This window comes from Aspergillus uvarum (assembly GCF_003184745.1).
Source record: "Aspergillus uvarum CBS 121591 unplaced genomic scaffold BO82scaffold_57, whole genome shotgun sequence".
Classification (NCBI taxonomy): Eukaryota; Fungi; Ascomycota; class Eurotiomycetes; order Eurotiales; family Aspergillaceae; genus Aspergillus; species Aspergillus uvarum.
The window spans coordinates 43,801-61,740 of record NW_020291354.1 but is presented as its reverse complement, the minus strand read 5'-3'; the positions used below and the strand labels follow the sequence as shown (position 1 = coordinate 61,740).

Genomic DNA, 17,940 nt, shown 5'->3' with positions numbered 1-17,940 from the left:
GCTCAAACCTCCTCCCCCGCCCTACGTTTCTTTCCCTCTGCTCTCTATCGGTCGGCCACGAAAAATTTCTGGGACGATAACAGATTGTCAGCTTCGCAACAACAACCACAACAACAACCTTCCCACCTCCCTCCCTCCCTCCCTCTCTCCTTCGACGCCCAACGTTGGTTTTCGAGTCAAGTCACAATCTTACTCGATTGGACTCTCTCCAACCAACAAACTTCGTCAGAGTCTGCCGACCTCCGTCTGATGCCATTCCGCATATCGATCCTAGTCGCGCTTAACGCATGATTTCCTCCAAGCCCCTCCCACTCGCCGACGAGTGGACCGATCCGGATGCCTACGTTGAGGCCTTGATTTCCTTCGCTACCAACTCTGACATCTTTAGGCACCTCTGCGGCGGAGTGCATATCCTTGACTTCCTAACACGAGAGCCGGACCTTTATACCTCCCTGCTACCGGAAAACTGGCGGGCCTTCTTCGATCAGCATGATGTCCAGGACATTCTAGACTTGCTCCTTCGCGACGATCTACAGCCCCTCTTCGACCAACATGCCGGAACGGGCAGCGAACAGGGTGCGGACGCAAGAGGGTGGCGAGGCGGTGGTCTGCCCCCGCTGGATTTCCTGGAGTACATCCACCAGATCCGGCGCCTGAGTCTGGGACGGGACTTTACTCCGTCTCAGCCCGGGACCCCTGTGATCCCGAGGCATATTGCAGTAGGGATGAACGTCAAGAAGTACCACGAGGTGGCGCACTTCTCCAAATACGTGGATAAGCTGTGCACTACGGTCGACGAACAGCGGGGCGACGCGATCACACATATCGTGGACTTTGGGTCAGGCCAGAGCTATCTGGGCCGCACCCTTGCCTCTGCACCGTACCACCGACACATCGTGGCCATCGAGCGGAAGCATCAGTTCATCAGTGGTGCGCAGGGCATGGATGTGCATGCTCGGCTGAAGGAGAAGAAAAAGGTCAACATGTACAACAAGAAGGCTGCCAAATGCAAGGTGTGCGAGGAACCTGAGTCGCCTGCAGCAGTGGAGTCGCGTCTCAATGCAGGGGAGTCCAACATTGCAGAGCAGAGGCCTCGAGAGGAGGACGCAACGACAGCCGCTGCCAACGGGGAGGAAGAGGACCTGGCCATGATCAACGTCTTCCGTGACGTCAGTCTTGCGCCCGGCGAGATCGGCTTCAAGCCTCATCGGAACGCGCCCAAGGCGGCCGTGGAAGAAGAGGATGATCCCAACAAGCCGAGAGGCACGATGGACTATATCGAGCATGAGATCAAGGACGGTTATCTGGAGCCGATCATCAAAGATGTGATCGAGGCTCCTCTGCCTGCCGTCGAAACAAACGGCAATACCGCGGACGACAGTGCGGTTGCGACCAATGGCACCCAGGCGGATCAGAAGTCGGTGGACGCCAAGGTCATGGTCATCTCCCTCCACTCTTGTGGCAACCTACTGCATCACGGTGTCCGCTCTTTGACCCTGAACCCGTCGGTCAAAGCCATTGCTATGATCGGCTGCTGCTACAATTTAGTTACAGAGAGGTTAGGCCCGGCCACGTACAAGCTTCCTATCCTCCGGTCCATGCATCCCCGCCTGACGCAGGATGCCGTCGCGTACGATCCCCATGGATTCCCCATGTCAAAGCGCTTCGAAGATTACGAACATGAGAGCGGAACAGGTGTCAAGTTGAACATTACAGCACGGTCTATGTCCCTGCAGGCTCCTTACAATTGGGGCCGGAAAGATAGCGAGGACTTTTTCACGAGACACTTCTACCGAAGTCTTCTCCAGCGTGTTCTGGTGGATCGCGGAGTCGTCGCAAAACCCAAGATCCCTGACGACCTCTACAGCGAATCAGATGCACCCGAGGATGCAGGGAACCCCTTGATCGTGGGCTCCCTGCGCAAGTCCGCTTTTGTCTCCTTCCCCGCCTATGCTACCGCTGCAGTGGCCAAGCTTTCCCGTGATGCACACTTTGGGGAAAAGGTGAAAGCTGGGATGGGTGACCTCACTGAAGAGGATTTGAACCGCTATGTGCAAGAGTACTGGTACGCGAAGAAGAATCTCAGCGTGGTATGGAGCCTGATGGCTTTCAGTGCTGCCTTGGTCGAGGCCATCATCGTGGTGGACCGGTGGCAGTTTCTGCGAGAGCACGACTCCGTCAAGGACTGCTGGGTTGAACCTGTTTTCGACTACCACGAGAGTCCCCGCAACCTGGCCGTCATTGGAATCAAGAAGTGAAGGGCAACTTCCCTCATGTGACAGGTCTTTCCACCGAATGCCTGAGGCCTCCGAACCGAGCTGCAGGTGTCAAAAAGCAAGGAGTTGGGCAGCAGCAGCAGCAGCCTCTCTGGTTCCGAGACATTTGCCATCCGGCAGATCGGGCGCTTTATCTCCCGCCTGAATCAATGTTCTGGCAACCTACGACTGGCCTGATCTAGGCCGTGATGTGCACACGCAACTCTTACGAATGGAGACCATGCTGGGGGCTTCTCCACGTAGATATGATGTGACCACGACCAATAGACGATAGACGATGAACAAAAGGGAAAAAGGTTAGCATAGAGGTATATGTGTAGATAGATGGCGCGACCTATTCACCGACAGCTAGTGTAGAAAGCGCTGCTGATCGGTCTAGATTTTTCATCGATTTAACCGCTTCGCATGGTGCTTTCTCCTCGTTTGAGTAATGTTAATTATGATGCCTAGTTTCCTAGGCAGTCACAAATTTCTATTGAGTATACACGGGACAATTGTGTGGGGCTCAGGGTTAAACAGTAGGTAATCCACTGATCAGGGTCGAAGGAAGCCTTGGGAAGGGCAAAGGCGAGGAAATTTAAATCCAGGACAAAGTCGAGACCCATTAATTTTTTTTGCACCCAAGGCACACATACTCAGGGACTATCTTTTAGTGGGCGGCACCCGCGGGTTCCGAAACAGTTGTATGTCATCTCCTTCCCGTTGCCAATTCCCCCATTACAGCAACCTGCAATCTGCCCCCCATCCCAATCAGGCACGCTATCGACATTCCTCCTCCATTCATTCTTCAAAAAAAATATGGACCATCTGGAGGCCGAGGGCCCCGAGAGCGATGGGAAGGAGCCACTTGGCAGACGTGCAGTAAGTCAATCCGTCGATGCTGCGGCGTGCTACAAGGTCACATGCTTACTACTTACTTGCCTACCTGCAGTGTGACCAATGTCGTTTGCGAAAGGTACGAGACCAACTGTCTAGCTATAACTCTATGCAGCTGTGCTTGCCTGATTTCCTTGCATCAATTCACTGACTTGCGTGTCTGTCTGTGTCTGTCTTCTCATCAGATACGCTGCGATAAGCGATCCCCGTGCTCCAACTGTCGCAGTTCACAGATTATCTGCCGATCGACCGGGGCAGGCCAGAAGCCTCAAGAGCCGCGGAAGCGGGTCTTGATCTCCAGTCAATAGTATGTGTGCGGCCATCCCCGGGGTATGCTTTTCAATCTGATCTCATCTGTGCCCCGCATCCAGTGAAAGGAAGATCGATCTGATCGAGGAGCGCCTGGGGAGCATTGAGGACCTGCTCCACGAACTTCGGTCGAACACGGCAACGGCCAGCAGCGTCCCGGAGCCATACTTCCACTCCACCCCGATATCCAGCCGAATGAGCCCCTCAGTCCCCGGCCATGCGTCGAACGGTCCTGCCCCCGTGGAGGACCCCGAGGCGACTCCCGCCTTCGAGGGCAACTCGTCTCTCGCCGCGCACTCCGCCTACGCCAGCGAGTTCCTGGAGACGGCCGTCTCGCGCAGCGCGCTGCAGGTGTCGTCGCCGACGATCCAGGCGGCGCTTTCGACCCTGAAGCAGATGGTCAGCATGCAGGACCATCAGGCACACTCGCCTGCCCGCGAGATCCGTTTCCCGAACCAGAAGAGCATCCTGGGGTCCGGGATCCGAGGCCTGGCCATGCCGCCCGTGCAGGTGGTCTTGTCGCTTCTCCGGAAGTTCAAAGGTACCAGTCCATCCCTGCAACGGTAGTATCTACCCTCATCACTCATCTCCAGCGCTAGAGAAACCCAACAGCCTGCAGGGGGTCTGTCCGTTCCTCACGTGCGAGCGACTCATCGAGAAATGTCGCGAGGTCTATTTCGCCACCGATGAATTCTCGGACGCGGCGTTCATCATCGTCCATGGAGGTCTCTATTACGTGATCAGTGACTGCATCTTCTCCGTCGAGGACCCCAAAACGCGAGAAGAGTACCAACGGTATCTCCGGCTCTGTCAAGCCAATATCGAAACGGCACTGGCCAACCTGAGTATCTGTATGCCGGCCAGAGCGGAATATATCGAAGCTCTTGCATTAGGGGTAAGGGAATTTCTAGACGGGGGCTCTTTTGACAATCTGTTGCGGATACTAACGGCTGTCTACGTAGGCTCTCTATGCGATCGAGATGTCGAAGCCGTCGTTCGCTCTGACGCTGACCTCTACGGCAGCCCGACTATGTCAGACTTTAGGGTACCATCGAGCTTCATCAACAAATCCCGGCAGTGACACTTTCATAGGACGCCAGTTATTCTGGACAGTTTATGCCCTCGACAAAGCGATATCTCTACGCCTTGGGCGGGCGTCAACAATCCAAGACTACGATATCACCATGCCGGGGCCGAACGACGTCACTGGAGCAGAAGAGCCCTGGGATAGCATTTTTAAGATATGGCTCAGATTCGCCACCATACAAGGCCAAGTGTACGAGCGATTATACAGCCCCGCGGCATTGTCGCAGTCGGAGAACGAGAGAGCCGAGCATGCCCGTCGGCTCGCTGCCCAAGTCATGGAGACTATTGAGGCACCCTTCGATGTATGTGTTTGATCATTTGGGCGGGACCAATGCAGAAGGCTAATGTTCACCAGCACATCCTGAACACTCAGAAGATGTCCCACATGGATAAGATCATCTTGCGGTCGGACAAGATCGCCCGAAAATCGGTGATGACTCTGATATATCGGGCGATCCCCCCGTCGCGAGACTCGCACAGCACATTCGTCAAAGAATGCATCACTACGGCTCGGGAGGCACTTGAACTACTGAAAGAGACTATGATCGAGGTCAAGGGGATGACTGAGAATTTCAAGGCATCTTATCTCCACTGGTACGTTTGTTTCGAGCAAGGTGATTTTGTGTAGATGCTAATAGAGTTCCTGCAGGACAGTTCTCTACGCCCCCTTCGTGCCTTTTGTGGTGTTATTCTGCCACACCATAGCGACATCATCGTGGGAGGATCTGACCCGCCTGGAGGAGTTTGTGCTTTGCGTGCAGCCGAACTGTTTTCTTTCCGAGGCCATCGCCAAGCTATACCGCCTCTGTCAGGTGCTCAGTAATGTCGCGAGGCTGTACATTGAGGCCAAAGCACAGGCGCAGGCACGAGAAGATCAGAATCTCGTGTCTGTTGGGCAGGAATTCGATACCTATCTAAGTGCGCTCGGTCTTGCACCTGCATCGAATCAAGACTGCGGGGCCGTGTGGACGTCGGCGCCTTCCACGGCGGGCGCTGGGGCTGTACCCGGGGTCATGAGGTCGGGGAATGAGGGTCCCTACACGGAAGCTCCTATGCCACAGACTGATCAACTGGGGAATTGGTTTTCAGGCAATCAGCATATGATGGGGCTACTGGAAGAGGATATCTCTGTTTTTGATCCTTCGTGGACAGGATGAACAATCTTATTGGTTTGCACGACAATGTTCGCCTGGGTAGTGGTCGGCTCGATATTGAGCACTGGTATTTCACCAAACTCGCTAACAATTCGAGCGCGCGGTCGACTCACTCCAGCTTCTACCGGGTGCCCAGAGCCCAGTCCCCGCGTCGTCGGCAAACCTCAAATACACTTCCCTCCGTCGATGATCATTTCCGCCCCATTGACGAAGCTCCCCTCGTCACTCGCCAGATACAAGCACATATTAGCGACGTCATCCACCTCCGTCAGCCGGCCCAAGGGCACATTCCCGATGAATTTCTCCCGGTTCTCGGGCGTATCCTCCATGCCGGTGAACAAGGAGAACAATCCCGTTCCCGACAGCAACGGCGAGACGGTGTTGACCCGGATATTGTGCGGACCATACTCAGCCGCGAGACCTTTGGTTGCCTGGCGTCGTTTCATCAGCAGCATAAGCATGTCTTCAGAGCATACACCACTACCAATAGACGCCACCCGACCCAAACAAACGGGGTTGTGACACTCACATTCGAAACCGCCCCCTTCGACGCATTATACCACACCAACCCCGGCCGCGGCCTCGTCGCCCCCGTTGACGAGATATTGATCATCGACCCGCCGCCCCCTTGCTCCAGCAGCCGCGTCACAAACACCTGACTCCCGAGAAAGATACTCTTCACGTTCACGGTGAACACCCGCTCCCACTCCGCCTCCGTGACCTCGACCGTTGGCTGCATTTACGGTCAAGTCAGCCTGACTCCGTCCCTTCCCAACCATCCATCGAAGGGAGTACCTTATTCTGATACGTCGTCCCCGCATTATTGACCAAGATATCCACGCGCCCGAACTTTTCGACTGTTACCGCCACCACCCGCGCCCAGTCCGCCGCGACCGTGACGTCGACCCGCTCGAAATGCAGCGCCGCCGCGTCCGTGGCCGCCAGCTCCGCCCCGGCGGCGGCGTTGATGTCCGCGATGATCACCTTGGCGCCTTCTTGGCTGAAGCGGCGCACGATGGCGGCGCCGAAGCCGGAGCTTCCTCCTTTGGGTTGGTTAATAAAGTTGAGGTTGGGGGTGGAGAGTTTGAGGTTTGGGTGTTGGATGTTGGAGGGGGGCTGGGGTGAAGAGGGAATGGATAAAGGGTAAGGGGGCGAACGAACCGGTCACGATGGCGACTTTGCCGGCTAGGCGTGGCATTTTCTTTTTGGGTTTGTTGAAGAATGGATAAGGTAGGCGGGGGTTGTGTTGTGGGGTGGAAGGATTGTTGGTCCTGGTCCTGGTCCTGGTCCTGGTTTTTGGTCGTGGTCTTGGTCAGTCCGGTCTGAGAGAGGGGTTTTTGATGGATGGGTATGGGTTGTAGAAACTGTGTCAAGAATTTGATCGTGTATCCCCTATCCCTTGTATTGCTTTTGTGGGTTTGGAAGTGAAAATGGGAGTGATGGGTGAAGTCAAGCGACGAGTGTCTTCTTATATGGAGAATGAAGGAGAGCGAAAAGGTGGGTAGATGCTGGGTAATTGTAGCTGGAGCGGAGAATGGGAGGATGGATGACCGACAGCTTGTCAGCTCTAACTATAGGCTACTTACCCCGCCTTACAGGTGGGACAGCACGGTGGATCGGGGTTCGGTCCGGGGGGGAGGGGTGAGAAGGTGGAGGTGAAGGTGGGGTAAGAGAGGGGCTGATAGATCCCTTGGTTTGGGTGACGTGACTCCTCGGATACTCGGGTGCTCAATATTCAGTTGTTGGTTGTAGATCTGAAGGTGTGGTCGAGATGCGATTGAGATGGGATGACGGGGAAAGGTGGGGGAGTTTGAAGTTAAGGAGATAGGTACTATACTTGCGATACATTATTTTGTATGCTATCAGAGAAATGGAAGGAGGGCGCTCGATGCACCGTCGATGATCAATATGTCGAGGTGATAGATTAATCAAGTATATGATTACAGTAGAATCGAATATATGCAGAGTTCCAAGGGTAAAACCAAAGCAAGAGAATCATGAATACAGGGAAGAATATGAGAGAAGTACAGTACATCCAAAAATCAACCCTCAGCGAACCTGATGGCCCGCTCCTTCCGCAGCGTCGGCTCGTCTTCCTCCCGCTCGCCCACGCCACGGGTCTTCGCCGTCGCGTCCAGACACCGGATCATGCTCTCGCAGAGCCGATGCAGCACCCACTCCGGCTCGGTCTGGCTGGCCAGCATGGGGCTCGTCTCGCCGATCCAGTCCCAGTTCAGCACGCCGTACTCGTCCTCGTGCAGCTCGACGCTCGACGTCGGGTCCGTCGCCCGGATCAGCCGCGTGAACTCGACCCATTCCTCGTACGTGTACTGCTTCGGCTCCTCGTTCAGGGCGTCCCGCGTCGTGCGCTGGATCGCGAGCGCCAGCTTTTGCGCTAGTTGGATGTTGGAGACCGGGCCTTCTTCGGCAGGGCCCGGTTCTTTCGCGAGCTGCTCAATGGGCTTTGCCTCCGGCTTGCTGCCGCCGCCGCCGTCCTGAGGGCTAGTGCTCGGGGACAGGTGGTTGGACCTCTTGGCGCCGCTCTCCGGGTCCCGGTCCCCGTCGGCGGCGGCGGGCCCGATGGGGAAGCCCTCGGCGACGCGCTTGTGCTCTTCGCGGTGCTTGAGCGCCGTGTATAGCGGCGGGATCTTGCGGACGAACTTCGCGTAGCGGCCGGATTGGGGGAGCACAGTCCAGTCGGCCGCGACGTCGGTGGCGTGCTTGAAGCCCGCGACGATGGTGTCGCTCATCTCGGAGATGAGGGTGGTCATGGTGGGCACGGCGACGAGGGACCAGACGATGAAGAAGGGTTTGGCGGCGTTGGTCGACGGGGTGATGTCGCCGTACCCGATCGTCAGCAGCGAGCAGAAGCCGAAGTAGAGCGCTTGGAAGTACGTGATGTTCTCCATCTGCCAGAAGGCTACCGCGCCAATCGTCCAGACAATGCCGAACATGATCAAGCTCAGGACCAGGTTGTACCATCGCCGGAAGAAGAGCGTTTCCCGCTGGATGGCCCGCATCGCGTCGAAGCGGTCTTTCTCCTCCTTCATGACCACCTGCTTCGGGCGGCCCATCAGAGCGAACGCATCGATCGTGCTCCGGACGGGTCGGCCGGAGTGCCGGGGCTTGTATTCGAGCTGGGAGGCCGCTCCGGGCTCGATGGACACGGAGCGGCTGACGGTTGCTTGGCGCTTGCGTTCCACGTGCTTGCGTATCACCTGTTTGTACTGGATGTCGTGCGCGAACTGCAGGACACTGTTGACCACGAGACCCAGGATGATCATGCCGATGACCGCGTACGGAAAGACGAGACCCCTTGCCACAGGGGTCGTGGGCGTGATGTCGCCATAGCCCAGCGTGAGGATGGTGACATCCGAGAAGTAGAGCGCATCTGCGAAGGAGATGCCGATCACATTGCTGAAAATCGCGGCCCCGATTATGAGCCAGACCACGAAGGCAGTCGTCTGCAGAATGAGCGTGCGCTGGCCGTCAGTCAATGCGAAATACTGCGGATAGTGTCCGAGAACATATCCGAGCATGTTAATCAGCAGTATCACGCCGAGAATGAAGTAGAGCACTGCGGCAATCACTGCACTCCAGTATGCCTGCGAGTACGTCTCATTGGGAGGTACGGGAGGAGAATAGACATGCATTGCCGATGTGATACCGATCAAGATGGAGGTTGAAAGGAACCAGAGGATGATCGATACGGGCAACGCAAGGATGTACCGCACCGTCCGGGTGAAGTTGAACAGTAGGAACAAGTTACCCACCAAGCCGCATGCAAGGGATGTCGCATTGAGAGCAATGCACCTGGTCAGGTTAGGGCTCAATGCTTTAACGCAGAGGCTATGGATGACTTACCATCGTGGGTCTCCCACGGACTTCTGGATGGGTTGCCCGAACGAATCGGTCTGGGTCAGAACCGTCACCTTCCATGATGAAACTAGCGCCACAATGGACATGACATTTGCCAGGGGAGCTGTTGTGGCAGCAATGAGCGGGATTGCCGTCGATGCTATCCACCAGTTTTGTGGTTCATCGTCGTCGGCAGGTCTCGGATGGAATGGGCTTCGAAGTTTCTCTCCAAGCGACCTCTTCTGTGGAGTGTGCGGGCTTGACGAGCTATCTGGCATGGTTGCTTTGTCTCTGGGAGTAAGCGGGCCACGGCCGCGTTCTGGCTAGGAGCGACTCCAGGAGAGTCCTATGGAATCAAAAAAGAGGTTTCATGGCGATACAATCAATGATAAATTCAAGGGATAATGAATGGCACTTCCTTCTCATGGTCATATACACAGATGCAGATCTCGAAGGCAATGAATGGAGCCAGGACAGAGACACATCAGGATCTCATTGGTTGTGGAGGAGTGGAAGTGAATTCCTTGTTTTGACTTGGCAACGCGGGATGGGATGACGCTGAGCCGGAGCTCCCGTGACCCACCAACCCTGACAGCGTGCCCTAGCACTCACCTTCTTTGGGACATGATGTCATTCCTAGCGTACCCTGCTCCAGGAGTTAATGTTTGTATACTTTTGTGGTGGCTGTGGTATACAGCAAGAACTTACATGATATTGTGTCTATTCACAAATAAGAGGCTGAAGATAGTTGGTGCGCGGGTCCTGCGTCAGGTAAGATGTTTGGTTTGAGGCACTATAGAACTTCACATGATGGGTATCGTTGAAGACACTATGATGAGAAACAAAATCAGGTTCCATCGCTATAGACAAATCTGGAGAGAGATTCAGGCAATATTCTTAAAGAGCCAAAATGAGATTTAAAGATAAAACTAACCAATTGTTACAAGCAAGAGCTACAAGTAACCACAATCTCGTGCAGTCTGACAAATTCCATACTCATGGAAGCTCCTCGGCCGAGCCGGCCGAGCCACCGGGATTGCCCCAGCCCATTCGCAACATCTGGTTGGCCATGAGCCAGTTGCGCGTGCGGATATGGTAATTCAGAGGCTCGTCCAGGATCAGGCGCTGCCAGCGGCCGGTCTGAATGATCCACTGGTCGAACCCCGCCGCCTGGAGCTGTGGCCGCGCCAGCAGCGCCATGGCAATCTGTCGGTCCCAGGCATGCGTGAGGAAGTTGTTGTGTTGAAGGTTGTCCAACGGGTACGCGAGCTCTGGGTACTGGTCGTCGTTGAGCCCCAGATTCAAGGGGAACCCGCAGTTGATCAGCGCCAGGGCGAGCTCCATGTGCCCAAGCATCAAGGCGACTTCGATCGCCGACCTACCAGATGCTGTCACGATCACCGAGTTTAGCACCTCCGGCAAGGCGGCGACAACGGCCGGGACCAGCTCGGGCATCAGATCGCATTGGAGCAGCTGATACGCGATGGCCTCATCGCGGGGGTATGTGCCGTTGTCGTACGCTTGTCGAAGCAGGTGGATGTAGTTCGGCATCCCGCACAGGTAGGGCAGGGCCCCGGGCCCGGCGTTTGTGGTGTAGCGTGCCCCTTCGGAGAGAAGCAGTCTCACCATAGCGTCCCGCGCAGGTGTCCGGATTCCATAGCCCAGAGGCTGCCCGAATTCTTCGTGGCTGAGCTCAGGGCACACTGCGAAGTCCAGCGCCGTGTTGCGATTGACCCGCGCAGTGGCGAAGATGTCGGCCCCGCATTGCAGCAGCAGCCGGGCCACGGGGACCTGGGAGTAGAAGGCGGCGATGTGCAGCAACGGTCTAGCACTGAGGTCGTAGAGGTTAGCATCAAGCCCTGCGTCGTCCAGACAGAACCGGACCGCGTCGTACCGGCCCTGGGCCACCAGGCGAGCGAGGGGCTGGCTTACCGGGTTCTCATGCCATAGATACCGACTGCTCCGCCTGTTTCCATGTTGGTTGGCGACGATCATCGCGTCGTAGGTCACCTGTGTAGGAATGACCGTCTCCCGGCAGCGCGCGACAACCTCCTCCTGGACCAGGTCGCGGAATGCTTTGCAGGTGCGCCGGAGCGTGAGGAGCGTGTCTGTGTCCGCGTACAGGGTGATCCGCACGGCGATCTCTGGGGGGAGCGCTGCCAGCCCGATGTTGAGCTTTCTGAACCACCGCAGCAGCGTATTCCTGAGGCGTCGACCGTGGTGTCGTTCGAAAAACTCGAGGATCTTCTGACGTTTTCCGGCCATCGTGGCTTGTGGATCAGCGCTGGTGCGGTAGAGTGGTGTTGGGCTTTCATGACGGCGAGACGTAGACCCTTGGGGTCTTTTATATAGATGCACGTCTCCGTCTCTTGTTGAAGGGGTAGCCGACATGGAGGTACTTTTCGACAAAGTTGCCGGTAACAAAAGCAGGGAAGTAGTATACTGCTATCTCTTCATGTAAATTGCTGCTTCGTTCGTCTCCGGTCTTTGATATCTCCGCCAGGCAAGGTGAAGAAAAGATCGATGCACAAGCACCTGACATTGGCTGATACATGTGTCTCAGGTAGGCTTAGAGCAAACAACAGAGTATAAAGTCTGGGATTGAAGACTTTCAAAGTCATCGGGCTGACGATGTAGATGGACGAGAAAAGATTGATCAGACTATGAGATGATTCAGGCGGTCTCATCAGGTGACCTGGAAACTCCAGCGATTGTCTTATGCAACAGACCACTTCATCATGACATCTGGTGACGACAGTATTGGGAACAAGAAGAAATCTCATAGAAGCACTACACACCTTACTACGCCATGGCAAATGACTTCACATTGCTATGGTCGGTAAATGCAGATTTAGAGACAGAGAAAGAATATTACAGTGATAGGTCGGGATATCTGATGAAGTGATACAGTAAAATTGTCTTTCTACAGCAGTTGTAGTCTTGGCAAGGAGAAAACGCCAGACATAAAACCACCCCTGCAGCTTCAAGGACCAGGGCCTGCCTTAAGTAGAGCTCGGGCCTCGTCCCAGTTTTTGGCTACCAGAGCCTCCCGGAGTGGGCTTCTAAGAATCAAGCCCGGGTCCCTCCATGTCTCAAAGCCATCTTGCTGCAGCTCAGGCCGCTCAAGCAGCAGCTCAGCAAGCGAAGCCCACTTCCGCCAGACGTTCCGGGGTAAGACTTCCGAGCCATAGAATCTAGGATTCGGTTCCAGTTTACCAAGAACAAACGCCAACTCAGGGTATTTTCTGTCCAAATAATAACTGAGCTTGAGGCGGAATCCCTGTCGTATCATGTACGAGGCGAATTTGTGGGATGAGCGTTTACAGAACAAGTTTTGTCCAAGTGCATCCAGGATCAGTCCGAGCCCGGGCATCGACAGCACCTCCGGGATTTCTTGCACTATGACATCCAAAATGTTCACCGAGAGCTTCTGAATACAGCGTGAAATATGTTTGCGCAGACCGTACCAGTTTATAGTGCTGCCATTCTTGTAGAGGCCATTTCGGATTGCCCGTCTGAGAAGGTCCGGTCCGCCCGGGCGCTGGACCAGATAGGTAAAGAACTCGGCTGAGGAAAACACTGCGCCCTTCTCGAGCAAAAGCTGGACGATCCTTTGATCCCCTCCCACGATGGCCGGAGAGGGATCGTCGGTGATTCGTGAACTTATGACCGTCCTGAGGGCTGGATAATCGGCTGACAGATACCGCCACCAGACGGGGCTCAGCATGTCTAGTGCCCGGCTCCCCGACCACTTTTCCTGATTGACGTCAATCTCCGGATGGGAGAGAAAGACCTGGATCATTTGCAGGTTTCGGGTTCTCACGGCAATATGCCAGAATGAATTCGCAAAGAGATCGTAGCTTTTGTGGGGGTGGACGCCAGCATCCAGCACATTCTGCACGACTTGATAACGGCCCCGGATAATTGCCTCTGCAAATGGCTGTGGTATCTTCTCGCCGTGCGAGCGTCGGTCCAACCCAAGTGACGTTCATGTGGCAAACCCTTCTCGTCAACAAAAGTGAATCGCTCGTAATGCTCCTTGGAGGGAAGAGCCCATTTGAGGCATTGCTTTCTCAGCGGGTCTCTCAGAGTGTCACTCAGGGCTGGAACAGATGACCTGAGATTCATTAGCTCCCAGAAGTTCAGCTGTTCAATGATCACATACAGGATATCCATGGGGAGGTCTTCCAGGTTAGAGACTCTAGCACGTTCCGGAGCATCGTCGAAGGTATTATCGTAGTTGCTGGACATGGTCCCCGGTTCGAGTTGCTGATCCCCTGTATGTTTAAGGTTTTGGCTTGACGGTTATTATCGTGGTATCATGAGTTAAAAACAAGTGAATCAGGGTATTATGTTGGTTCTTTTATATTGGTAGAGCACCAACTCATACTAAAGATAATCTTCGCGGAAAGAGGATAACGTCTCATTTTATAAAGGACTTAAGAGATAATTTCCGTGCAATGTGGATTTTCTTTGTTAGGTTTTCACAGCTGTGGACTTGAAAGAATGATTTCTGTCTGGTGCCTCTGGTCGTATCAGCGGTGATACATGTCCACGCTTGGTTGTGTGGAGTAGGGCACATCCTGCGTTATTCACTAGCCTTCTAGTGTTTCTGTCGAGCTTCCGGTTGGGTGCCTGGAAATTATAGAGCCATCTACTAAATAGTTCTTGTACATGTTTGACTACGAGTAGCGTCTGACGATACCGGTGAGTTCTGATCAAGGTTCCTCGTCGACAGTGGATTTAATTGGCATGTTTCCGATGTTTGGTGCCTCCCTGAAAAAGCAGTTATGGAACAGCCGGGTGCTTTGGGTTATCTGGAATCACGCAATACTGTGGTGGCTCGTTGCGTATCAGTAGTCCAGTGCAGAAGAGCTTTCTTCCTTTGAAACTTGCTTTCAGTATCCCATTGCCCCAGCAGGATATCAGACTGATGGCACATACACTCTATGTCCTGCCTCAAGAAGAGGATAAGTTACTGCATGATAGTGTACTGTAGTCCATTGATGCTTGCATACAGCGAATGCACAAGCGGGAACCAGCACAGACCCTCCTCCCGATACCCAAGCGCACCCACTACTACTGGTAGCGTAACCACCGCCTTCCCCACCGCCCGATCGTATCCAGCGTCATGCCGGGGATCCTGCCACCATAGCCCATATCAACAACATCCCGAAGACTGGTAAACCAACAACCATCCATTCTAACCACTACCCACCTACACACACCCTACGCCCCTCTCACACCTCCGTCCTATTGATCCCTTATATGAAATATACTCCGACATTAAATTGAGACAACATGGATTACACAGACCCCTTCCTCCAAGTCCAAGCGTAAGTATTCCAATAAATCCCCTACAACCCCCGATAAGTGAATCCACCCCCAGCTAATCACATCCTGGAAATCCATCAGGGACGTCCTCTCCACCCTCCAGAGCACCCGACCCCTCTTCTCCTCCTACTTGCGCATCCGCTCGCTCGCCAAATCCCCCAGCAACCCGGAGCTGCAACAAGCGCGGTCGGAGCTCGAAACCACCCTGACGGACCTCACCGCCGATCTGGACGATCTCGTCGAGAGCGTGCGCGCCATCGAGCAAGACCCTTACCGATTCGGCCTGGAGCTGGAAGAGGTCCAGCGTCGCCGGAGTCTGGTCACCGAGGTGGGCGCCGAGATTGAAAACATGCGCCAGGAGTTGCAGCGGGCAGTCACGACGGCAGACGCAGCGGCGAGCGGTGCGGGTGGTGGTGGTGCAGGGTCCTCGCATCTGCCGAATCCGGCAGATTTCGATGATGATGACGGGGGTCTATTGTCGCCGTCTGGGGAGCGGGGTGATGATTACTATGCGGCCATGGAGCAGCAGCGGCAGATGGAGCTGATGCATGAGCAGGATGAGCAGCTGGATGGGGTGTTTCGGACGGTGGGCAACCTCCGGCAGCAGGCGGATGATATGGGCCGGGAGCTGGAGGAGCAAGCGGTAATGATTGACGAGGTGGATACCTTGGCCGATCGGGTCGGGGGCAAACTACAGAGCGGGATGTCGCGCTTGAAACATATCATTCGGAAGAATGAAGGTAAGGAAGTTCAACTTTTGGGTGTTCTATCCAACCTATCGGAATACTAATCGTCGCCATTAGATACAATGTCCTCCTTCGCCATCGCGGTCTTGATATTCGTTCTAATCCTCCTCTTGATCCTGCTCCTTGTGCTTTAAACTGGGGTGAAGTTTGTCCGGTCCACGGATTTAGACCTTGGTCTTCTTACGGGGGCGGGTCTGTTCTTCCTCGTCGTCCTCATCCTCGGACACGTCGATGTCGCTGTAGTCGACCTCTTCGATGGATTGATCCGTGACTAGACACCGTCAGTCAGTGTGAATGAGAAAACTGCGGTCGAGGCCACCGCACTTACCATAGTACTTCATCGCATTGGGCCAGAGATCCTCAGCAACGGCGATGGCCAGCTCCTCGCCACCAGGGAAGATCTCGATGAACTCGAAGTCATCCTCCAGATCATCATCCTCGTCCTCCTCGTCCTCCTCGTCCTCCTCCACCTCCTCGCCCTTGCGCAACTTCTCAAACTTCTCCTCCTCTTCCTTGGTAGCAGCCTTGGACTGCTCCTCGGTGACATCACTGCCGCGGTAACCGAAGAAAGCGAAGAAGCTCAGGTCGGCATCGGGAGGCACGTCGTCCTCCTCATCGTCACCCTGGGGCTCCTCGTCGGCCTCGACCTCGTCGCGCTTGCGCATCAGCGCCTCGAACTCCTTCAGCTCCTTGCGGTCCGTGTCAGCGTCCTTCTTCTTCTCCGCCTCGGCCAGGTCGCAGGCGGCATCCAGCAAGCCCTTGGTGGGGTCCTGGCCCTCCTTCCAGTTGATGCGGACGGGCTCCGAGACGAGCCCGTCCCAGTGGCGCTTGTGGCCGTTGGCGGTGGTGATGACCTGCTTGCGCCAGTAGAAGTCCTTGACCAGCTTCTCGTTGGTGAAGTAGGGGTTCTCGTCACCGGTGCGGAACTCGAAGGTCAGGCGGAAGCTGCGGGGCTCGCCGGCGCCCTTGTCGTCGACCTCGAAGCGCTCGACGGTCAGGTTCTTCAGCGTGGAGGCCAGAATCGTCGCGTCGGCCATGGTGATGTGCTCCTCGACCTCGGCGGGGGCGTTGAGCATCACGCGCGTCCAGAAGGTATCGCGCAGGTCGGGCAAGGAGATGACCTCATTGCGCTTGGTGAAGAGGGGGCGGAGGAGGAGGGTCGAGTGGCGGACTGCAGCATTGGCATAGAGTGTTAGTATTAGTCTATCACAGACCCCAATAAAACCAAAAGAATGGCAGCAGCCAGCCCAATAGCCAATCGCGCAGCACCCGAACCCCTTCAAGATCTAGCAATGCCGGAGCTCTGCACAAAGCAAAAGAAGAATGGAAGTGAAAGAACTCACGCTGCTCGACCTCAGCCTGAATGAACTCCTGCTCCACCAGCGCAATCTTCTTCTGCGTCTCCTTGCTGACCTCGGGCCGCTGGATGCGCTCCAGCAAGGACTGGTTCTGCTCTTCGGCGGACATTTTGCTTTCGCTGTGTTGGGAGATTATTGAATGTGTGTAAGGGTTTGTGTGTTTCGTAACTAGGATTAATACTGTTCAACCCAGTAAGTCCAATGCTCACGAAGAGAGAAAAAGTGAAAGTGAATGAGTGAGTTGAGTTTGAGAAAGGGAAAAAAAAAAAAGAGTAAAGCAGGCCGGGCGCAGAACTTGGATCCCACCCCCGGGTTTTTCAAGAGAGCTGACTTAACTTGACCTGACTAAGGTTGGTTGCTAGCTAACTAAGCTTACCTTAACCTAATTTAGTAACCACTAACTACTGCAGTGTGGTGCCCCCAGTGCATATAGCTCCAGCTCCGGGCTCTCTCCCTCTCTCTCTCTTCTACACTAGATTTCTGTTTGGCACGGGAGGGTGCTTACTACGTATAGTTTTGTATTTTATCTGTGAGACCAGGCAAACAGAACTTCCAATGGTAGTAGGAATTATCATCCAGGCTCAGAACTCCGACGATTTTTCCAGGAATCCGAAAGAGTAGAATAATGGAGGGCAACGACAGTAGGTCCTGTACAGTACTGTCGCAACGCAATCTCTTCCTTACTCTAACCACCGTAAAAACTCTACCTAACAAACGGGGGACGGGCACGGGCACGGGCACGGGCACGGGCACGGGGTTACACTTACATGTACGGAGTACACATGAAAGGTCACTGCAGTCAGGTCCAACTCCCAAGTTCCAACCTCCCAATCCAACTACCGCCTTCGGCCTTCCGCCATTCTTCCGCTGGAGCATAAGAACTAAGTGATCTAAGAGATGAGTAAGCGACTCACTCGTACATAGCCCCCATCCTACTTATAGC

General features: G+C 54.9%; 9 protein-coding genes across 9 annotated transcripts; 4 read left to right on the top strand and 5 right to left on the bottom strand.

The window, feature by feature from the left end:
* Window positions 1-287: 287 nt before the first annotated feature.
* On the top strand, window positions 288-2,258 carry BO82DRAFT_291554 (uncharacterized protein; the record flags this gene model as incomplete). Its single annotated transcript, XM_025631737.1, has 2 exons — window positions 288-1,013; window positions 1,101-2,258. 2 exons carry the CDS (start codon window positions 288-290, stop codon window positions 2,256-2,258), a joined length of 1,884 nt encoding a protein of 627 aa, XP_025488514.1.
* Window positions 2,259-3,074: 816 nt separating this feature from the next.
* On the top strand, window positions 3,075-5,704 carry BO82DRAFT_405339 (putative C6 transcription factor; the record flags this gene model as incomplete). Its single annotated transcript, XM_025639482.1, has 8 exons — window positions 3,075-3,137; window positions 3,208-3,231; window positions 3,338-3,459; window positions 3,524-4,002; window positions 4,061-4,356; window positions 4,424-4,849; window positions 4,903-5,141; window positions 5,197-5,704. 8 exons carry the CDS (start codon window positions 3,075-3,077, stop codon window positions 5,702-5,704), a joined length of 2,157 nt encoding a protein of 718 aa, XP_025488513.1.
* Window positions 5,655-7,323, bottom strand: BO82DRAFT_342843 (NAD(P)-binding protein). Its single transcript, XM_025633598.1, has 4 exons — window positions 6,863-7,323; window positions 6,497-6,744; window positions 6,231-6,434; window positions 5,655-6,132 (listed from the first exon to the last, which is right to left on the bottom strand). Exons 1-4 carry the CDS (start codon window positions 6,897-6,899, stop codon window positions 5,866-5,868), a joined length of 756 nt encoding a protein of 251 aa, XP_025488512.1. The 5' UTR covers window positions 6,900-7,323; the 3' UTR covers window positions 5,655-5,865.
* Window positions 7,324-7,634: 311 nt separating this feature from the next.
* Window positions 7,635-10,061, bottom strand: BO82DRAFT_357399 (potassium channel family protein). The gene is made up of 2 exons (XM_025636012.1): window positions 9,566-10,061; window positions 7,635-9,514 (listed from the first exon to the last, which is right to left on the bottom strand). Exons 1-2 carry the CDS (start codon window positions 9,835-9,837, stop codon window positions 7,744-7,746), a joined length of 2,043 nt encoding a protein of 680 aa, XP_025488511.1. The 5' UTR covers window positions 9,838-10,061; the 3' UTR covers window positions 7,635-7,743.
* On the top strand, window positions 9,975-10,406 carry BO82DRAFT_157704 (uncharacterized protein). The gene has a single exon (XM_025630221.1). It carries the CDS (start codon window positions 10,112-10,114, stop codon window positions 10,346-10,348), a length of 237 nt encoding a protein of 78 aa, XP_025488510.1. The 5' UTR covers window positions 9,975-10,111; the 3' UTR covers window positions 10,349-10,406.
* Window positions 10,407-10,555: 149 nt separating this feature from the next.
* BO82DRAFT_421909 (uncharacterized protein) lies at window positions 10,556-11,993 on the bottom strand (the record flags this gene model as incomplete). Its single annotated transcript, XM_025640187.1, has 1 exon — window positions 10,556-11,993. Exon 1 carries the CDS (start codon window positions 11,948-11,950, stop codon window positions 10,556-10,558), a length of 1,395 nt encoding a protein of 464 aa, XP_025488509.1. The 5' UTR covers window positions 11,951-11,993.
* Window positions 11,994-12,535: 542 nt separating this feature from the next.
* Window positions 12,536-13,810, bottom strand: BO82DRAFT_421907 (uncharacterized protein; the record flags this gene model as incomplete). Its single annotated transcript, XM_025640186.1, has 3 exons — window positions 12,536-13,489; window positions 13,561-13,676; window positions 13,725-13,810. The coding sequence occupies 3 exons, from the start codon at window positions 13,808-13,810 to the stop codon at window positions 12,543-12,545; spliced, it is 1,149 nt and encodes a 382-aa protein (XP_025488508.1). The 3' UTR covers window positions 12,536-12,542.
* Window positions 13,811-14,739: 929 nt separating this feature from the next.
* Window positions 14,740-15,847, top strand: BO82DRAFT_157669 (SNARE domain protein). The gene is made up of 3 exons (XM_025630220.1): window positions 14,740-14,895; window positions 14,975-15,633; window positions 15,697-15,847. Exons 1-3 carry the CDS (start codon window positions 14,861-14,863, stop codon window positions 15,771-15,773), a joined length of 771 nt encoding a protein of 256 aa, XP_025488507.1. The 5' UTR covers window positions 14,740-14,860; the 3' UTR covers window positions 15,774-15,847.
* On the bottom strand, window positions 15,697-17,297 carry BO82DRAFT_357397 (histone chaperone napB). Its single transcript, XM_025636011.1, has 3 exons — window positions 16,983-17,297; window positions 15,968-16,810; window positions 15,697-15,910 (listed from the first exon to the last, which is right to left on the bottom strand). The coding sequence occupies exons 1-3, from the start codon at window positions 17,104-17,106 to the stop codon at window positions 15,804-15,806; spliced, it is 1,074 nt and encodes a 357-aa protein (XP_025488506.1). The 5' UTR covers window positions 17,107-17,297; the 3' UTR covers window positions 15,697-15,803.
* Window positions 17,298-17,940: the final 643 nt, after the last annotated feature.

Excerpts from the sequence above, each read along its gene's own strand:
- BO82DRAFT_342843 (XM_025633598.1), bottom strand. The coding sequence starts at position 6,899 with ATGCCACGCCTAGCCGGCAAAGTCGCCATCGTGACCG. Across the intron at positions 6,745-6,862 it reads CAAAGTCGCCATCGTGACCG|GAGGAAGCTCCGGCTTCGGC; the intron begins GTTCGTTCGCCC and ends ACCAACCCAAAG. Across the intron at positions 6,435-6,496 it reads GGACGACGTATCAGAATAAG|CCAACGGTCGAGGTCACGGA; the intron begins GTACTCCCTTCG and ends CCGTAAATGCAG.
- BO82DRAFT_357399 (XM_025636012.1), bottom strand. The coding sequence starts at position 9,837 with ATGCCAGATAGCTCGTCAAGCCCGCACACTCCACAGAAGAGGTCGCTT. Across the intron at positions 9,515-9,565 it reads TCCGTGGGAGACCCACGATG|GTGCATTGCTCTCAATGCGA; the intron begins GTAAGTCATCCA and ends TAACCTGACCAG.
- BO82DRAFT_157704 (XM_025630221.1), top strand. The coding sequence starts at position 10,112 with ATGACGCTGAGCCGGAGCTCCCGTGACCCACCAACCCTGACAGCGTGC.
- BO82DRAFT_357397 (XM_025636011.1), bottom strand. The coding sequence starts at position 17,106 with ATGTCCGCCGAAGAGCAGAACCAGTCCTTGCTGGAGCGCATCCAGCGG. Across the intron at positions 16,811-16,982 it reads TCAGGCTGAGGTCGAGCAGC|TCCGCCACTCGACCCTCCTC; the intron begins GTGAGTTCTTTC and ends CCAATGCTGCAG. Across the intron at positions 15,911-15,967 it reads CAATGCGATGAAGTACTATG|TCACGGATCAATCCATCGAA; the intron begins GTAAGTGCGGTG and ends GACGGTGTCTAG.
- BO82DRAFT_157669 (XM_025630220.1), top strand. The coding sequence starts at position 14,861 with ATGGATTACACAGACCCCTTCCTCCAAGTCCAAGC. Across the intron at positions 14,896-14,974 it reads CCCTTCCTCCAAGTCCAAGC|GGACGTCCTCTCCACCCTCC; the intron begins GTAAGTATTCCA and ends GAAATCCATCAG. Across the intron at positions 15,634-15,696 it reads TATCATTCGGAAGAATGAAG|ATACAATGTCCTCCTTCGCC; the intron begins GTAAGGAAGTTC and ends CGTCGCCATTAG.